This window comes from Scyliorhinus torazame, chromosome 3 (assembly GCF_047496885.1).
Source record: "Scyliorhinus torazame isolate Kashiwa2021f chromosome 3, sScyTor2.1, whole genome shotgun sequence".
NCBI lineage: Eukaryota > Metazoa > Chordata > Chondrichthyes > Carcharhiniformes > Scyliorhinidae > Scyliorhinus > Scyliorhinus torazame.
In genome coordinates this window covers 249,183,521-249,204,158 of record NC_092709.1, presented here as the reverse complement: position 1 = coordinate 249,204,158, position 20,638 = coordinate 249,183,521, and the positions used below count along the sequence as shown (strand labels likewise).

Sequence of the window (20,638 nt, the reverse complement as noted above, 5' to 3'; positions counted from 1 at the left end):
CTCTAAAATTATTATTTTTAAATGAACTGGATAACATCGAACATTAGTTGGGGGGGGGGAGGAGGGGTGGGTGGGAGGGTTGGGGGGAGGGGGCAATGGGTAGTTGGGGGGGGTGGGTGGGAAGGTTGGGGGGGAGGGGGTGTCATGTGAGAGTACCTTTAAGACATGGATGTTTAAGCACTGTACCTTTAAGAAAACAGTGATGTCAGAGAGTGGGTGGAGCTGGGCTTTAGTTCAGCCATTTTGCAGTCTAGTTTTGCAGTTTGAAAAAGAGCTTGTGTGTATCTGGGTGTTTCCAGAGAGCTGCAGTTTTAAAAAGCAGCATGTGTGTGTCTCTGTGTTTCCAGAGAGCTGCAGTTTGGAGAAAAAGAGCTTGGGGAATGCATGTGTTTGCAGTGAGCTGGATCTCTGCCATGAAAGACTATCTCGGGATCATTTGGGTGATTTAAACTCATAATAGTAAAGCCTTTAACCTGATGTGATTTTGTTTAAAGGTGCTAAGTCTCTTGGAAGTTTGAAGGAACATTTTAAGGAATTATTTACTGTTGCAATATTTTCTGAGTTATTTTTGAAGTAAGGGGTGTTAAGAGATCTAATGTTTATTTAAGATGTTAAATTGAGTTCATGGAATAAACATTGTTTTGTGTTTAAAAACCCACGTGTCCATAATTGGAATCCCACACCTGGGGAACAAGCCGTGTGCTAGGAAAAGCAGCAAATACATTAATGGGGGAGGTTGGTTGAACTCAATGATACATTTTGGGGTTCTGAAAACGCCTCGCCCATAACAGGGGCGATGGGTGTTAATAGTGGCTATGGGTGATTCCTGATTCCTTTTTGTCAGTTGTTTATGTGACCATGTGGGCAAATGTTTTGGGTTTGGTGGGAGGATGGGATCGTTGTTATTGATATGGGGATTGACATATTTGTTACTGATTATTGTTTATTACGATTGTTGTTTATTGTTGGTGGGTGTACATTTGGGAGAAAATGGGAAAAAGGAGAATAGAAAATATTTTTTTAAAAAAAAAGAATTTTACCGCTTTATTTTTCATTGTCTCTCCATGTTCTTCCTATCAAAATGCACCACCTCACACTTCTCCCTATTGAACTTCATCTGCCATCTTTCTGCCCACTCTACCAACTTGTCCATGTCCATTTGTTACACTGTTCTCCTCACAGTTTACAATACGTCCACGTTTTGTGTCATCCTCAAACTTTGATATTGTCCCCTGCACACCAAGATCTAGACCATTAATATTTTGCCTTTAAGAAGAGGATGCCATATGGCGCTGGCACAGTGATGCATGTTGTATATGGCTTTAGGGACAGCAGCATGCCATTGTCGTATAAATGTGTTCAGCAGAGCAAGAGTTAATGTGGAACTGGAGCACAGTACCGCCCACAGTTTGATGTAGTGCGTCATATAATAATAGACTGTGGAGTAGAATATGAAAGGAGCTAGCATGGAGATGGCACTGATGCATGGCAGGATCTGGGATGTGTACATACTTATGGGTTAACACTAAATTATTTATGTTTCAAAATGTGAGTCTTCAGACATCTCAGTGAGACACCAAATATGCCTTTGCAACAATATAGTTTGTGCAAAAAGGCAATGGTTATGTTCAATGTTTGAAATAAGTACATTCCAGAGAAATAAGATTGCGCAATTTAGATTTATTCCATTGTTTCTGAGGGACCACCAAAACTGTGTCTGAAACTGAGGGATACAGACAATTCTTCTTTTCAGGAAGACTCAGTGACTGAATTGATTTAGTTGGTGACCTCTCGTTGTGAAAATGGTAGCATGCTTTTACTGATGGCTGGCAATCAGCTCCTCCATTAATGCACTTCCTCCTGAAAGACCTCTTTGCAGGTTAAGTAACATTGCTGGCCACATGTCTTTGCTGTACCATTGTGAACAATTAGTCCATCTATCTGTCACCACCACATTTTGCACTTTTAAGGCATATGCAGCCCTTTAAAAACTTGCCTTGAATGTTCCATTTCCCTAGGTTACAGGCTAAACCCTTGGGAGTATAATTTTCATGCGCCATAGGCAATTCAAATTAGGGAGCAGGCCTTCCATAAGAGAATTCGGCCGACTGAGTTGTCAGCTTCAGGCTATCTTAGGAAAATGGAGCTTAAAATTTGTAATGACCTCCAATTGGCATTATTGGTTGGCCAATTGGAGTCTGAGCTCCCTCAATGATAGCCCATTGAGGGGGCCCATATAAGCACCTGTGTAGGCTTTGTGAGGCAGTCTTAAGTTGACTGGAATGCTAGCAGCACTGTTTGGAGCTGCTCTTGTATATAGTTATTGCAAATAAATACTGATGTAGTGACGGTACCCCTGCCTCCTGTGGATTATTACAGTGGCGACGAGGTAAACAAAGAACCTTGCGGAGACCAGCTGCCGCACTCAGAGGGTAAGCCTTGCTCTTTCAAAAATGCCTCTTTTTGGGAAGTTGGATGCATTCGACCCGACTATTGAGGATTGGTCCCAGTATGTGGAGAGAATGTGTTACTTTTTCCAGGCCAATGAGATAATGGAGGACGGAAGGAAACGGGTTATACTGCTGTCGGCGTGCGGACCCTCAGCCTTCGCCATTATACGTAGTCTAACTTATCCCGATACGCCGGACACGATACCGTTCCAAGAATTAACGAAATTGGTGGAAGAGCACTATGACTCAAAACCACCCCTCATTTTGCGTAGGTACAGATTCTACACAATGAAGCGGGAAGACAGAGAGTCAGTCACAAATTTCTTGACCCGCCTGAGAAAGCTGGTGGAAAAATGTGAGTTCAGCCCGACGCTAAATGAAATGCTTCGGGACCGGTTAGTGTGTGGCATAAATGACCTCCAAATACAGAAGCACCTGTTGGTGGAAATGCAGCTAGACTGCAGGCGGGCGTTACAGCTCGCACTGTCCCTGGAAAAGGCAGCAAGTGGGGCGCAGGAACTACAGGGCACGCCAATGGAGGTAGATACCTGGGAGAGGGACTACCACAATGGGTCCAGCTACCAAATAGCCGCCCTCAGGAAAAGCCTGAGGAACAGAGGGCCAAAGGAAAACCCCAGAACTGCCCCCAAGTCTGCTAGGACTAACTGGAGACAGAGAGAACTACCGGCTGAGGCTCCCCCAACTCAGAAGGACTGTTTCCGGCACCAGACAGAGTGGGGTAACAGCGACAGAAACCCGAGAAGGAGGTGGCAAAAGAGGAATAGCAGGTGGGGACGCAGGGAAGTACACAACCTAGATGCCTCCTCCTCCTTCGAAGGGGAACAGTTATATAATATTGCGATGAAGAAAGCAGAACCTATTAAGATTACCCCACGGGTGAACGGTCGGCCGACAATAATGGAAATAGACACGGGTGCGGCCGTATCAGTAATGGGAGTGGCAGCATTTAAAAAAACCAAAGATGGACTCCAGCCACTAACCCTAACAAAAACATCGACAAAACTTAAAACCTACGTGGGGGAACCCATGGAAGTTCTAGGCACGATTCATGTACCCGTGGAATATGACAAACAATTGCTCAGATTACCATTGACGATAGTAGAGGGCTCCGGACCCAACTTAATAGGACGGAACTGGCTGGACCTAAACTTAGGTTGGATGAAAATTTTCCAGAGTGGAAGCGGGCAGTTGAGTGGAATACTCCAAAAATACCCGGAGGTCTTCCAAGAAGGTTTGGGGGAAATTATAGGTGCCAAAGCAACTTTGCATGTGGACCCAGAAGCCCTTCCGAAATTTTGTAAGGCCAGGCCGGTACCTTTTGCATTAAGGAAGAAAGTAGATGCCGAAATAGAAAGGTTAGGGCGCAACGGCATTATCAGACCAGTTAAGTTCTCGGAATGGGCAGCGCTGGTGGTACCAATTTTGAAGCCAGACGGCTTGATACGTCTCTGTGGAGATTTCAAACAGACGGTAAACAAATACGTACTGCTGGACAAATACCCGGTCCCGAAAATAGATGACCTATATGCCAAATTGGCAGGTGGGCTTTTGTTCACGAAACTAGACATGAGCCACGCCTACCTGCAGTTAAAACTGGACAAGGACTCCCAGAAGTTCGCTACGATCAACACCCTGAAGGATCTTTTTCGTTATACTAGGCTACCCTTCGGAGTGTCATCAGCCTGCGCTATATTCCAGCGTATGATGGAAAATATTCTGCAGGGACTACCGCAGGTGGCGATTTATTTGGACGATGTCTTAATCACGGGGAGGACAAACAGGCAACACTTAAGGAACCTGGAGGACGTGCTCAGGCATTTCGCAAAGGCAGGCGTACGGCTGAAAAGAGAAAAATGTGTTTTTCTGGCCCCACAAGTGACGTACCTGGGATATAAAGTAGACGAGTCGGGCTTACACCCATTGGAAGACCGAGTAAGGGCAATAAAAGAAGCCCCAGCTCCCACCACGGTCCAGGAGCTACGATCATTTCTAGGATTGGTAACATATTATGGCAAATTGATTGAAAATAGGGCGTCCATCCTAGAACCCCTCCACCAGCTACTAAAAAAGGGATAGGAATGGAAATGGTCCGCCCGCCAAAACCGAGCATTTAGGGACATTAAGGAACAGCTGTCATCTGAAAATGTCCTAGAGCATTCTGACCCAAGTAAGGAGATGGTGGTCACGTGTGACGCATCACCTTATGGGGTAGGAGCCGTCTTAGCCCATAGAGGAAGGAATGGGGAAGAACGGCCAATAGCCTATGCTTCGAGGACCTTGGCGATGGCTGAGAGAAAGTACACCCAAATCGAGAAGGAAGGACTGGCGGTGATATTTGCAGTAAAGAAATTTCACCAGTATCTGTACGGGCGGAAATTCACCATAGTGACGGACCATAAGCCGTTATTCGGGTTATTAAAAGAAGACAATTAAATACCCCCGATTGCATCAGCTAGAATCCAACGCTGGGCGTTGCTACTGGCGGCGTATAGATACGTTCTGGAGCACAGACCGGGAACGCGAGTAGCAAATGCAGATGCTTTGAGCAGACTTCCCCTCCCAGACACCCCGCCGCTAATACCGAAAGTAGAGGAAACAGTAATGACTCTAAATCTTTTGGACACCCTACCAGTGGACGCACAACATATTCGGTTGTGGACGCAAAAAGACCCAGTTTTAGCCACGATGAAGCATTTATTGCTAACAGGGGAACTGGAGAGACCAGTGGAGCCCCAGATGCACCCATACTGGAGCAGAAGGGACCAAATAACCGTAGAAGACGGTATCCTATTACGGGGAGCCCGGGTAATAGTCCCAGCTCAGGGCCGTCGGGCAATCTTAACCGAGTTACATCACGGACACCCAGGGGTGTCTAAAATGAAGATGCTAGCTCGAAGCTACGTTTGGTGGCCAGGATTGGACACAGACATAGCAGCCTTGGTACGTCGGTGCCAGGAGTGCCAACAGGGGCAGAGTGCCACCAGCTGCGCCATTGCACCCATGGGAATGGCCAGGCAGACTGTGGACCCACCTGCATATTGACCACGCCGGCCCTTTCATGGGCTCAATGTTTTTGGTGATAGTGTGATAGTGGACGCCCACTCCAAATGGTTGGACGTCCACCGGGTAAACGCGGCAAGCACAGCATCAACAATTGAAAAGCTCAGGGCCTCGTTTGCAACACATGGACTTTGGTGTCGGACAATGGAACAGCATTCGCAAGTGGGGAATTTGGAAAATTCCTAAAGGGAATCGGAGTCCGCCACATCAAAACGGCCCCTTACCATCCAACGGCCTGCAGAGAGAGCGGTCCAGACACTAAAAGCGGGACTCAAGAAACAGCCGGCAGCGTCAATGGACACAAAGCTCTCCCGCTGGCTGTTTGATTACAGGACCACACCGCATTCCACAACGGGCATACCGCTGGCTGAACTCTTAATGGGAAGGCGGCTGCGAACGAGGCTGAGTCTCCTTTTCCCAAATTTAACAGGGAAAGTGGAGAAACAACAGGAGGTCCAACGCAGGGGGCATGATAATAGTTGGCAGCAGAGACATTTCCAGGTGGGGGCATCGGTTTGGTCAAGAATTATGGGAATGGACCAACGTGGGTCAAGGGGACGGTAGAGTCCCAAACAGGGCCCATATCCTATGAAGTTTCGATAGGAGGTAAGGTGCTGAAGAAACACCGAGACCAAATAAGAGCAGTGGAACCACACCTGGAGGCAGGCGAAGCAGGACCGCCTCAAGCTGGGATAGCTCAGACGGGAAAGATACCCACACCCCAGCCCCGAGCAATTTCTCCAGACCCCGTAATCCAGTCGTCAGAGTCGGAGATGGACACGTTCAACGAGGTCGCCGCGACACCTCTCCCCGAGGAAGAGGAAGTACAAATTCCAAGGAGGTCGTCAAGGAAAAGACGGGCATCTGTAATGTACACCCCACCCACGTCAGAGAACGACCCGGCGGACGACACAGCGGTGACCGACCCGGACAGGAGGAGCAGGAAGAAGCTCACAGGAATGCCAGCTGGCAGGAATTCCTCGGACCTTGGGGGTGAGGGGTGTAATGACCTCCAATTGGCATTATTGGTTGGCCAATTGGAGTATGAGCTCCCTCAATGATAGCTCATTGAGGGGGCCCATATAAGCACCTGTGTAGGCTTTGTGAGGCAGTCTTAAGTTGACTGGAATGCTAGCAGCCCTGTTTGGAGCTGTTCTTGGATATAGTTATTGCAAATAAATACTGGTGTAGTTACGGTACCCCTGCCTCTTGTGGATTTTTACAAAATTCTACTTAAAAATAGAAACAGTTCTTTGGTAGGGGTAAGGAGCGGGTAAGGAGCTACTGACTCTCCTGCCCACTCAGATCAGCAGTCTGCTTGTGACTTCTAGTTCAATACTTGTTGCTTCATGTTAATGAGGCCCAGCATGCAAAATGGTCCAGGCCTCAAACTGAGAGCTAGCAAGTGGCACAATTGCACCATCTAATTTCTGTCCAGGCTAAGAAATGATTCCATAATGTCTTCTAAGCTCTTGAGTTAGTTTGCAGTCTTACCTTACGCACTAAAACACATATTTTAGGACGATAATGCATTCTGAAGGCAAAGAGGGTGAAAAACAAGCACCATGCAAATATTTATCTGCACCAATGGAGGGACGGTACATGTTTACTGTAAGAAATAAGCTTAGTTATTGTTTACTGGGTACATAAAAAAATGAAATTTAAATAACTCTGCCATGGCAGTACAGTTAAGGTACTTTTAGCTTGCCTCATTTGGTAACTCATAAACCTCTATGAGCCAGAAGCTCATGAATTTAAGGCCCATTCCAGGAATAGAGCACTTATCTAAGCTTGCCCTTCAATGAGGTATTAAGGAAGGTCTGTATCATTGGTGATGCTGTCTTATTTTTTTGCTGCATTGCCTGTTTTGTCAAGTGGATGTAAAAGATCCCAAAGCACTGTTCAAATAGAAAAGGCAGTTGACCTGGGCAACATTCCTCCTATCACCACCTCCAAAAATAGCTCAACTGCATATTTGGATCTTGGACGTTGTGTTTGCCAACACAATAACAATGATTACACTTCAAAAAGTAATTCATAGAATTTACAGTGCAGAAGGAGGCCATTCGGCCATCGAGTCTGCACCGGCTCTTGGAAAGAGCACCCTACCCAAGCCCACACCGCCACCCTATCCCCATAACCCAGTAACCCCACCTAACACTAAGGGCAATTTGGACACTAAGGGCAATTTAGCATGGCCAATCCGCCTAACCTGCACATCTTTGGACTGTGGGAGGAAACCGGAGCACCCGGAGGAAACCCACGCACACACGGGGAGGATGTGCAGACTCCGCACAGACAGTGACCTAAGCCGGGAATCGAACCTGGGACCCTGGAGCTGTGAAGCATTTGTGCTAACCACTATGCTACCGTGTTGCCCGCATCATTAGATCATAAAGCACTTGAGGCATCTTGAGGGCATGCTAAAGTTGGAATTAATTGTGAGAGAATCGTAAATTGGAAGCTCAAGCTACACAATCTTGGAGCAGTATAATACAATAATTTCTCACCCTTCCTCTCTGAAGACTCTGGTACTTGTCGATGATCTGTGAACAACAGGCACTCTCAGGTACCTTATCCAAGTGACCCTTCCTCTTGTGTCACCCTAGATATTTACTGTTGGTGAGATATTGCTGGGCAGTTTAATTCTGTCCTAACCCAATGTCCATATGAACATGCTTCCCAGCAGTGGTCCCTGGGTAGCAAGCAGGAGCAGGAAACTTGCCCCCACCCATCTCCGGTACTGAGGCAAATTTAGTAATTCCTTTGTCAGCCCTCCAGATGAGATCGGCTAATGTAACACAGATCAGAGATTGGGGAGGGGAGGGATTTTCTGAGCCCCCTGCGACACGCTTCATGGCACCATAAGTGCCCTCCCACCATTGGCTGGCAGTGGGATCTTGAGCTCCTGCCACTGTCAATGGGGTTTTCTGTTGTATGCTGCCCCCGCCGCCAGGAAACTGTGGCAGGGGTTCGCCATTGACTGGAACAGCCGGAAAATTGCGGCCTAGATCTTTTGTGTTGTATAGAGCTTCTTGCACCTTACAACTCCAGGGAACTGTCCACTGACTCATTCAGGAAGCTCTGCCTTACTTCTGTTAGCCAGTCTATTTGTCCACACTTCTTAATTAAACATTTGGGGCTGGATTCTTCATCGGCTGAAGCCGGAATCGGGAAACGTGATTGGGCGGAGAATCGGTTTTGATGGCAAAATCTTGGTGGCCGTCGGTTTCACGCCAAATTGCTATTCTCCGGTGCCTTGACAGCGGCGTCAATGCATTCCACAATGCACAAACAGTAAATGCCGTTGGCATATCATTAGCGAGCCTGACCGGTATTCTCCGGAGCCTCCGCGATGCTCCGTCTCCACTGGGCTGAATTCCAGAAGACAAAGTTTACATGTGCTTTTAAAAGTCGTGAAACGGGCAACGTCGCTGCTGAGGGAGAGAGATGGGGTACGGAAAATGTCCAACATCACCATAGTTTGCCGACAGTCGTGCTACTGGCCGGGCGGGGGGTGGGGGGGGGGGGGTGAAGGAAGAGAGGAGAGGAGGAGGAGGAAGTAGCGGGGCGTGGCCAGGAGGAGGGCTGTGGGGACGGGTTGGAAGGACATGGAGCACCATTTCCATGGGCTGCGAACGCCGCTGACTGTCCACTGTGAACCTAGGGCCATAGGTCGAATGGGTATCCCCCCTCCTCCACAATCGGGTTCCCTGGAGGCCCTGCCCCTGACCACCTTGGGCTGAACTGGCCTCTGAGCAACCAGTGTGGCCATCGCAACAGCTGGAGAACAGTAGCGATGTCACGTCGGCGGGGGATCATATGACATCCCCAGAAGATACACTGTTATGCTGTTTAGTCATATTCGCGTGAATTAGTGAGGGCATAAACCTGATTATGTCGCCGGTGGGGGCATGCTGAGGTATCCCTGGTTCAAATCCCATTAGGGCCCTCTCGTGAGAGGTGGCAGCCGTAATGGGATTTGAGCCCGTGGCGAATGAGCCTGGAAAATCCCACGCATTATCCTATTATGTGATCATTTAAATTATTTAAAGTGACAAGGCTATTGAAATGGTCAGGCTCGACGTTCACATTGGGACACCAGGGTACCTGCTCTGTTATACACCGAGAGGATTTTTAGGACTTAAAAGATTAGTGATGCAAGGAAGGGTTGCTTGGAATATTTAGTTACATGAAATTGTCTCCAAACCAGGTTTGGAATCCATCCAGTTGCAGGACGAATGCCTGGACAGCTGAATGTGCTGCTTGCTGAAGCTGGAATTCCATATGATATTGTACTGGAAATGGATGAAATCAATGAAGACTTTCCAGGTAGGAGTTTAAGTCAAGATGCTTCCTCAGGGAATAAAATCTTGATTCTTTTGTTGACAAACATGTTGTAACTTTGGACAGAATCGTTTGCTCCTGCCATCGTTGGGAATTGTGGGCCAGTCCATTTCCCAACTGTCATGATATTCAAGCACACACATCATGATGGACACACCAACAGATAAATCAGAGCACACAACACCACAACCAATCACACACAAGGACACCAACCACATAAAAGCACGAGCACGACACCTAGTGGACAGTAGGTCTGGGGACAAAGACACGGACAAGACCTGTTACAAGATCACAAACAGGGAATCCCCACGTGCAGAGTATCAAGACAAAACTGTACATAGAAAGTTTAAATAAAATAGCGTTGTACCATCTGTGTGTCAGAACGCCCAACACCACATGGTACAGGAGTGGATCGATACCTGCCAACTAACTTGCCATTCTGGACATGGACCGCACCGACAAACCGCAGCCGTTGCAAGTCGCGGGGAACCTTGGTACCAATTGGAAGCTCTTCAGGCAGCGATTTGACCTGTACATCCGAGCCAATGAAAAACAGAGTGCCTCGGATGAAACGAAGATTGCAATGCTCCTCTTCTACGCAGGTCAGCACGCCCTCGACGTCTTCAACTCACTGGTGTTCGAAGAAGGCGAAAACCAATCCAAATATGACACGGTCATCCTCAAACTGGACCAGCACTTTAAGGTTGAAGTGAATGAAAGTTTTGAAAGATACCTCTTTCAGCAACGCCTGCAAGGTAAGGAGGAGCTTTTTCAACCCTTTTTGACGCACCTCCGAATTCTAGCGCAGTCCTGCGGTTACGGCAGCACCACAGATTCCATGATCAGGGACCAGATTGTTTTTGGCGTTGCCTCTAGTGGCCTACGCCAGCAGCTTCTTAAAATAAAAAGCCTCACCTTAGCGTCTGCTGTGGAAGCCTGGGTCCTCCGCGAGAATGCAACCTGCCGTTTTGCCCGATTTCAGGCGTCCGAGTTGGCACGGAGGGGGTCCCCAGCCGTCGAATCGGCAAGCCAGGCCGCCCACGACGCCGAACGCATCCAGGCCGTCGATTACTTCCCGACCCACGGCCCGGACGACAGCGGCCGCTTCCCGCGCTTTTCGCGGTCTCCCGCGCTGGTGCGCGCCAAAAATAACGGCCAAATCGAGGGACGCACTACGCAGGCGCGCCCACCGCAAGATCGCACTGCGCATGCGCAGTGGCGCAACGAACGCCGTGACGTCATGACGTGCGGCAATTGTGGAGCTGTACACTTAAAAGGGCAATGTCCTGCTAAAAACCGACAGTGCCTCAGATGTGGCAAGATGGGCCACTATGCTGCCCACTGTCGTTCGGCTCAACCCATGGATCCTGCACATCCCCGACAATCTCGCAGACAAGTCAGGACCGTCCAGCCCACGCATCAAGACTTCCAGTTAAGTGATGCAGATGACCAGGATGCCTTCCGCGTTTCCGTCATCGATGTCAACAAGGTCAATGCCATCAATCCAGCCGATGAGTGGTGTGCCACCCTGGCGGTCAACCGATCGCGCGTCACCTTCCGTCTGGACACCGGCGCATCCGCCAACCTGATTGCATATTCTGCATTCCAGGCCATGAAGGTCAAACCACCCATCATGCCATCCCGGCTCAAGATGGTTGATTATAACGGGAACGTCATCCCGTCCATAGGATCTTGCCAGCTACAGATAACTCACAAGATGCACACGGCCACACTCCCCTTCGAAGTTGTCGGCTCATCAAAAGACTCGTTACTGGGTGCACAGGCGTGTAAGGTCCTTCACCTGGTACAGCGCATGATGTCTCTCTCTCCAGATGAGATATCCGACTTCCCGGATGCTGAGTTCCACGCAAATCTCCATTCCCTCCTTGCTCACAACCAGGAGGTTTTTGAAGGCATGGGGACATTGTCATACACGTACAAGATTCGACTCAAACCGGACGCCATCCCTGTCGTTCACGCACCTCGCAGGGTTCCTGCGCCACTCAAAAACCGCCTCAAGTTGCAGCTGCAGGATCTTCAGGACCAAGGGATCCTATCCAGGGTCACGGAGCCTACGCCATGGGTCAACTCCATGGTCTGTGTAAAGAAGCCCTCTGGCGAGCTCCGCATATGTATAGATCCTAAAGATCTGAATAACAACATCATGCGGGAACACTATCCCATCCCGAAACGAGAGGACCTCACCAGCGAGATGGCGCAAGCCAGAATATTTACCAAATTGGATGCGTCCAAAGGATTTTGGCAGATCCAATTGGACCCGGCCAGCCGAAGGCTATGCACGTTCAACACCCCTTTTGGCAGATTCTGCTACAACCGGATGCCATTCGGCATCATTTCAGCATCTGACGTTTTCCACCGCATTATGGAGCAGATGATGGAAGGCATCGAAGGGGTACGTGTATATGTGGACGATATCATAATTTGGTCCACCACTCCGCAGGGACACATGCATCGTCTACGACGTGTCTTCACCCGCATACGACAAAATGGCCTGCGTCTCAACCGCGCCAAGTGTGCCTTCGGCCAGATGGAGCTGAAATTCCTCGGGGACCACATCTCACGATCAGGGGTCCGTCCCGATGCAGACAAAGTTAGCGCCATCACAGCCATGCCACGGCCGGCTGACAAGAAGGCTGTCCTAAGATTCCTGGGCATGGTCAACTTCCTTGGGAAGTTCATTCCCAACCTGGCTTCTCATACAACGAATATGCGCCATCTCGTAAAAAAATCAACAGAATTCCACTGGCAGCAATCGCATCGGCTGGAATGGGAGGAGCTCAAGCACAAACTGGTCACTGCACCAGTGCTGGCGTTCTTTGACACGACTCGCCCTACAAAGATCTCTACAGACGCCAGCCAATCTGGTATTGGAGCGGTACTCCTGCAAAAAGACAGCACGTCGTCATGGGCCCCGGTTGCATATGCCTCACGAGCCATGACCCCTACCGAACAGCGCTACGCGCAAATAGAAAAAGAATGCCTGGGCTTTTTAACTGGACTGGACAAGTTCCACGACTATGTGTATGGCCTGCCACGATTTACGGTTGAAACTGACCACCGCCCCCTGGTCAACATCATTAACAAAGACCTGAACGACATGACCCCTCGCCTTCAGCGCATCTTACTTAAACTCAGGAGGTATGATTTCGAACTGATCTACACTCCGGGGAAGGATCTCATCGTGGCGGACACGCTCTCCCGAGCAGTGAGCACACCACCAGATGCGGAGGGGTTCGTGCGTCAAATTGAGGCACACGTGACTCTGATAGCAGCACATCTGCCAGCTGATGATCCAAGTCTGGCTCACATACGCGCAGAGACGGCGACTGACCCCCTTCTGCAGCGAGTGATGCGCCACATGACGGAAGGGTGGCTCAAAGGGCAGTGCCCCTAGTTTTATAATGTGCGAGATGACCTTACCAACATAGACGGGGTCCTTATGAAATTAGACAGGATCGTTATTCCGCACAGCATGCGCCAGATGATTCTTAATCAACTACACGAAGGCCACTTGGGCATCGAAAAATGCAGACGAAGGGCCCGAGAGGTGGTATATTGGCCGGGTATTAATGAAGACATAGCCAACATGGTGCTCAATTGCACAACCTGTCAGAGGTTTCAGCCGGCGCAACCTCCGGAGACACTTCTACCACACGAGTTGGTGACGTCCCCCTGGGCGAAGGTGGGTGTTGACCTATTTCACGCGCTCGGCAGAGATCACATCGTTATTATAGACTACTTCTCAAACTACCCGGAAGTCATGCCTCTCCATGATCTGACGTCGTCCACAGTGATTGGGGCCTGCAAGGAAACATTTGCTCGCCATGGCATTCCAAGGACTGTCATGTCAGACAATGGACCCTGCTTCGCCAGCCGTGAATGGTCGTCCTTTGCCGCAGCATTTGGTTTCACTCATGTGACATCCAGCCCTCTACATCCACAGTCGAACGGGAAGGCTGAAAAGGGCGTCCACATTGCCAAGCGGCTCCTGTGCAAGGCGGCTGCTGCCGGATCGGACTTAAACCTCGCCTTGCTGGCCTATCGATCGGCCCCGCTATCCACGGGTCTCTCGCCAGCGCAGCTACTAATGGGTCGCTCCCTCAGGACGACAGTACCGTCCATCCTGGCACCAACAACAGACCATGAGACGGTTCTTCGGAACATGCAAATGCAGCGTGATCGCCAGAAAAGTCAGTACGACACACGAGCGACGGACCTGCCCCCCCTGTCCTCCGGAGACAAAGTACGCGTCCATCAACCGTATGGTGGCTGGTCAGCACCGGCCGAAGTCCTCCGACATGTGGCTCCCCGCTCGTTCCTGGTTCGCATGCCGGATGGTTCAGTGCGTCGCCGCAATCGGCGCGCCCTTCGCCGACTTCCACGCTCGCAGCCACACAGTACGCACACGCCAGATCCTCAACAGGCTTCCGAGGATGACTTTGTGGAGCTGCCGCAGATCACGCCCTCTCCATCGCCACCCATGGCCATGCTTGCACATCAGCCGGTGGTTCTTGACCCACCCTTGAGGCGGTCAACCCGAACTCGTCGCAAGCCCATTAGACTGGACTTATAACACCGTTCATATGTCTAACAAGTTACACAATTTTATATGATAACCTGTTGTTGTTTAGCGTTCCAGATATCGTCTGACTGGACCACTGTTCAAGTTTTTTTTCTCGTTCGCATTCATGTTCTGTTATGGTACAACTTTGTTCATGTGACGCACCCGACATCGCCCCATGTAAATAGTTACGTCATATGCACATGCTGTACACAACACACACACACTCTTAGATGCACTCACGACGCGACCATATTTATTACCACGTAGGCACATATCTTTGTAAAAAGGGGGGATGTCATGATATTCAAACACACACATCATGATGGCCACACCAACAGACAAATCAGAGCACACAACACCACAACCAATCACACACAAGGACACCAACCACATAAAAGCACGAGCACGACACCTAGTGGACAGTAGGTCTGGGGACAAAGACACGGACAAGACCTGTTACAAGATCACAAACAGGGAATCCCCACGTGCAGAGTATCAAGACAAAACTGTACATAGAAAGTTTAAATAAAATAGCGTTGTACCATATACAACCGTGTTGGCTCATCTGTGTGTCAGAACGCCCAACACCACACCAACTTCATTCCTGGAGTCGGCCATTTTTGCCGAGGAGAGTTCAGGGCCGGGCAGGACTACCCGTGCCACTGAGGGGGCAGTCAATTCAGCTCATTGAGAGCCTTGTTAAGGGCACAGAAAAGAGGAAAATTGTGTTGTCCCAGTTGCCTTCCTGATGTGACGGGGGCAGACTGGGGCCCAGTGCTCCAGGAAAGCCTCCTTGCCTGACCCAGAGCGTGTCCAGCCAGAGGCTATCCTGTGTAGAGGGATTCCTCCATATGCGATAGCCTGGCAGCTTTTTCCTCTTTTTATTTAAATTTTTAAAAATATTGCTTAGAGGGAGCCTTCATGTTGAAACACCCTCTCAGTTACTTACCCTTTCATGCAGGCTGCATTTGCTCTCAAGCTGTGTGATGAATGATATCTGTATACATATGTACCTTTAATGCGTAGGCCCTTTTAAGACCGGGTTTGGAACCCTGGGGGACTCCGCCTCCGGCTCCGCCCCCAGGAAGCTGTATATAAGGTTACGTTCAGTAGGTAGCGTGCAGTGAGCACACCTCTCGGCAGCTGTCTGGTTTTCTGGTTATTAAAGCCTTTGTATTATCAAACTCCTCTCCTGAGTCGTAATTGAGGGTATCTCAATTTAATAACCAGACTACATCAAGATGGACAGCGGTCTAAATCCGGAGAAGCTCAATTTGGACGCTCGGTCGCTGGACGCCACTGAAATTTTTAAATACTGGCTCCGGTGCTTTGAGGCCTATCTGAATTCCTCAGAGACTGAAGTTGACGGACCTCGCAAGCTGAGCTTACTACATGCCCGGGTGGGCCACCGACTATCCTCCGTGATCGAGAAAGCTACGACGTACGAAATGGCGGTCGAAATTCGTAAAGCCGATAAACGAGGTACACGCCAGACATTTGCTCTCGACCTGCCGCCAGCGCTCTGGGGAAACGCTAGATGAATACGTGGAGAGACTCACGGCGCTCGCCAGGAACTGCGACCATAAAGAGGTGACGGCAGAAGTCCACATGAACTTACATATTCGTGATGCTTTCGTGTCCGGTATCCGATCCACGTACATCCGGCAGCGGCTCATAGAAGACGGAGCGAAGGACCTCCAAGGCATGGAAGCGGCCCACCATAATCTCCGCACGTACTCCGCGGACCTTGCGAACCCCTCTCGGTCCCCTCCAGACTCGGCCACACTTCAGGCCTGCACCACGCGGCGACCCGCTCACACCGGAGGCCCCCAATGCTATTTCTGTGGGCAAGGCCAGCATTCACGCCAGCGTTGCCCGGCCCGCTCCGCTATCTGTGACGAATGCGGAAAGAAGGGGCACTTCGCGAAGGTCTGCCTGGCTGGGCCCAAAGGCCAGAAACAAAAGTTTAATCGGGCCCAGAAATCGGACTCCTGGGACCACAGGCCCCGCAACGCGGCTGCGCGACGGCCGGACACGCCTACTTCTGACGCGTCATTGGCCTCATGCGAGTTGCACCACCCCCATCTTGGCGGCGGCCGCCATCTTCAAAACTCAAAATGTGCGACCGACGGCGTACAGGTACGGGTAGTCCGCTCCGGGAAAAAACAACGTATGGTGGTGGACTATAGTCAGACCATAAACCGCTTTACGCAACTCGATGTGTACCCACTCCCCCGCATAGCAGAAATGGTGAACCAAATCGCCCAATATCGAGTATTCTCCACGGTCGACCTGAAATCGGCCTATCATCAACTCCCTATCCACCCAGAGGACCTCCCTATCCGCCCAGAGGACCGCCCCGATACAGCCTTCGAAGCAGCCGGTCGGCTCTTCCACTTCCTCAGGGTCCCTTTCGGTGTCACAAACAGAGTCTCCGTTTTCCAAAGGGCAATGGATCAAATGGTGGACCAGAATGGCTTACGGGCTACATACCCGTACTTGGACAACGTCACCATCTGCGGCCATGACCAGCACGACCATGACGAAAACCTGATGAAGTTCCTCCAGACCACCCGGGCCCTCAATCTGACATACAATAAAGAGAAATGCGTGTTCCACACAACCCGGCTAGCCATTCTCGGCTACGTCATGGAAAACGGGGTCCTAGGGCCAGACCCCGACCGCATGCGCCCCCTTAAGGAACTTCCCCTTCCCTGTAGCCTCAAGGCCCTCAAACGGTGCCAGGGGCTCTTTTCCTATTATGGCCAGTGGGTCCCCAGATATGCGGACAAAGCCCGTCCACTCATTAAGACCACGGTCTTTCCCCTGACGGCTGAGGCTCAGTCGGCCTTCAGTCGCATCAAGGCCAATATCATCAAGGCTGCCATGCATGCGGTGGACGAAACCATTCCCTTCCAGGTAGAAAGCGACGCATCAGACGTCGCCCTGGCTGCTACCCTCAACCAGGCAGGCAGACCAGTAGCGTTCTTCGCCCGAACCCTCACCGCCTCGGAAATTTGACACTCTGCAGTCGAGAAGGAGGCACAAGCCATAGTGGAGGCTGTGCGGCACTGGAGGCACTACCTAGCCGGTAGGAGGTTCGCCCTCGTCACCGACCAACGGTCAGTCGCCTTTATGTTCGATAACGCACAACGGGGCAAAATAAAGACTGATAAAATTCTGAGGTGGAGGATCGAACTCTCCACCTACACGTACGATATTACATATCGTCCGGGGAAGCTCAACGAGTCCCCAGATGTCCTGTCCCGCGGCACGTGCGCCAATGCGCAGGAAGACCGTCTGCGGGCCATCCACGATTACCTCTGCCACCCAGGGGTCACCCGGCTTGCCCATTTCATCAAGTCCCACAACCTACCTTACTCCACCGAGGTGGTCAAGGCCATGACCAAGGCTTGCCAGATCTGTTCGGAATGCAAACCGTACTTCTATTGACCAGACAAGGCCCGCCTGCTAAAGGCCTCCGGGCCCTTTGAGCGACTAAGCGTGGACTTCAAAGGGCCCCTCCGTCCACCAACCGCAACACCTAATTCCTCACTGTCATCGACAAATTCTCCTGCTTCCCCATCGCTGTCCCCTGCCCCGCTATGACCTCGGCCTCCGTAATCAAGGCACTGCACAGCATCTTCACCCTGTTTGGTTTCCCCGCTTATATCCACAGCGACCGGGGTATATCGTTCATATCTGCTCAACAAGGGCATCACCTCGAGCAGAACGACCAGCTATAACCCGCGGGGAAACGGGCAGGTGGAGAGGGAGAACGCAACAGTTTGGAAGGCTGTCCTTCTAACCCTACGGTCAAGAAGTCTCCCAATCGCCCGCTGGCAGGAGGTCCTACCCGATGCCCTACACTCCATTAGGTCGCTCCTCTGGCACGTGAGGAGCCATAAGACTGATCCACTGGTTGAGAGGGTCCAACTATTACACGCAAACCCTCAATACGCCTACGTCAAGCACCCCGACGGCAGGCAGGACACCGTTTCCCTGCAAGACCTGGCACCCGCTGGCTCGCCCACCGACGCCCCCTCTTCCACCGACGCTCCCCTCCCCGCACCGGCTGTCGACAACGATAGCGCCCCCCAGCCGGCGCTGGCACCAATCACCCTAGTCACCCCGGATAACCCCCCTGCTCCAGCACGGGCAAAGGCTCAGACAACCGTGCTCCTGGATATACCACCACTGAGGACGACCGTATCCGCCGCACCACCGCCGGAGGTGAGAAGGTCGACACGGGCAATCAGACCACCCAAAAGACTGAACATGTAATTCCACTTCACCCCCGACGGACTATGCGTTTTTTTTAAACGGGGTGAATGTGATGAATGATATCTGTATACATATGTACCTTTAATGCGTAGGCCCCTTTAAGACCGGGTTTGGAACCCTGGGGGACTCCGCCTCAGGCACTGCCCCCAGGAAGCTGTATATAAGGTTACGTTCAGTAGGCAGCGTGCAGTGAGCACACTTCTCGGCAGCTGTCTGGTTTTCTGGTTATTAAAGCCTTTGTATTATCGAACTCCTCCCCTGTGTTGTAATTGAGGGTATCTCAAGCTGAAAAGCCTCTGTGTGGTTGTTCAGCTTTGAAAGCCTGCTTGCTGCCCTTAATTGGCCAGGGATCCTGGGCGGGATTCTCCCCTACTCGGCGGGGATCGGAGAATCCCGCCCCCTGTCTCCGTGCTAATTAAGGGACTGCCTGTATGAAATTCCAAGGTTAGTAATTAGAATAGAACCATAGAATCCCTACAATGCAGAAAGAGGCCATACGGCCCATTGAGTCTGCACCGACCCTCTGAAAGAACACTCTACCTGGGCCCACTCCGCCGCCCTATCCCCATAACCACATCCTTGGACGCTCAGGGCAATCTAGCATGGTCAATCCACCTAACCTGCGCATCTTTGGACTGTGGGAGAAAATTGGAGCACCCGGAGGAAACCCACGCAGACACCGAGAGAAAGTGCAAACTCCACACAGTCACCCAAGGCTGGAATTGAACCCGGGTCTCTGGCACTGTGACACAGAAGTGCTAACCACAGTGCCACCGTACCGCCTATTAACTGTTCTCCATTAAGGGAGGGTTTGGGGATCTGGACACAGTCACGACTCCTGTTTTCCACTGCCAAGACAAAATTTAGCCCAATGAGTCGAAGGATTCAAAGGCTAATTGTGAACACAGCAGTAATTTTCAGGTCAAATATCCTTGGTGATGTTTCAGTTACCGTCAGACTCACTTCTGGAGCCATTGCTATTTTTGATATAGATCAGGTGTTGAGGAAGGGACAGGAAGGTTGAGACCAAAGTGGGAAAGGTACTGGATAATTAGCAGCAACAGTTCAATTGCAGGGGGAGCTGGACTAATTAACAAATTGGGCCAACTGTGAGAACGGTCAGTTAATGTAAAGAATACGCAATCATTAAAGCAGCAAACGAAAATAAATGTAAGCGGGAGTATAACACAGGAATAACACAGGAGGAGTGTGGTAGTCACCACTGTTGTATTATATTGTATATATGGGTATTACGGTAAGGCCCCTGTACTACAGGTATGGGGGTAGATCCCTGCCTGCTGGCTCCGCCCAGTAGGCAGAGTATAAATGTGTGTGCTCTCCGAACAGCAGCCATTTTGTAAGCTGCTGTAGGAGACCACACATCTCTGTGTAATAAAGCCTCAATTACATTCTACTCTCGTCTTGTTGTAATTGATAGTGCATCAATTTATTACACTTAGAGATTTTACAAAGATGGATCTCCGCATCAAGCCGGATCGCCTGCAGCTGCATCTTCAAGCAGACAACGCCAAAAAGGACTTCCAACATTGGCTACCTTGCTTTGAAGCATACATCGGGTCTGCACCAGACCCAATCTCAGAAGCACAGAAGCTCCAGATTCTGTACACGCGGCTGAGCTCCAACGTTTTTCCCCTCGTCCAGGTCGCGCCTACCTACGCAGAGGCCATGGCACGACTGAAGGAGAATTACGCTCAGCAGACCAACAAGATCTACGCCAGGCACCTCCTATCCACGCGGCACCAACTTCCCGGTGAGTCTGTGGAAGATTTCTGGCGTGCCCTGCTCGCCCTGGTGAGAGACTGTGATTGCCAGGCTGTTTCGGCCACTGAACATTCAAACATGCTAATGAGAGACGTATTCGTTACAGGCA

The 20,638-nt window shown here is 50.6% G+C and overlaps 1 protein-coding gene across 2 annotated transcripts in view; it reads left to right on the top strand.

The window, feature by feature from the left end:
* The window catches only part of LOC140409045 (NAD(P) transhydrogenase, mitochondrial-like), a 343,808-nt gene that overhangs the window by 260,050 nt on the left and 63,120 nt on the right, over positions 1-20,638 (top strand). For both annotated transcript variants that reach the window (XM_072497085.1, XM_072497084.1), the window contains exon 20: positions 9,745-9,863. In XM_072497085.1, coding sequence (XP_072353186.1) covers positions 9,745-9,863 — 119 coding nt within the window. The remainder of the gene's footprint in view (positions 1-9,744; positions 9,864-20,638) is intronic.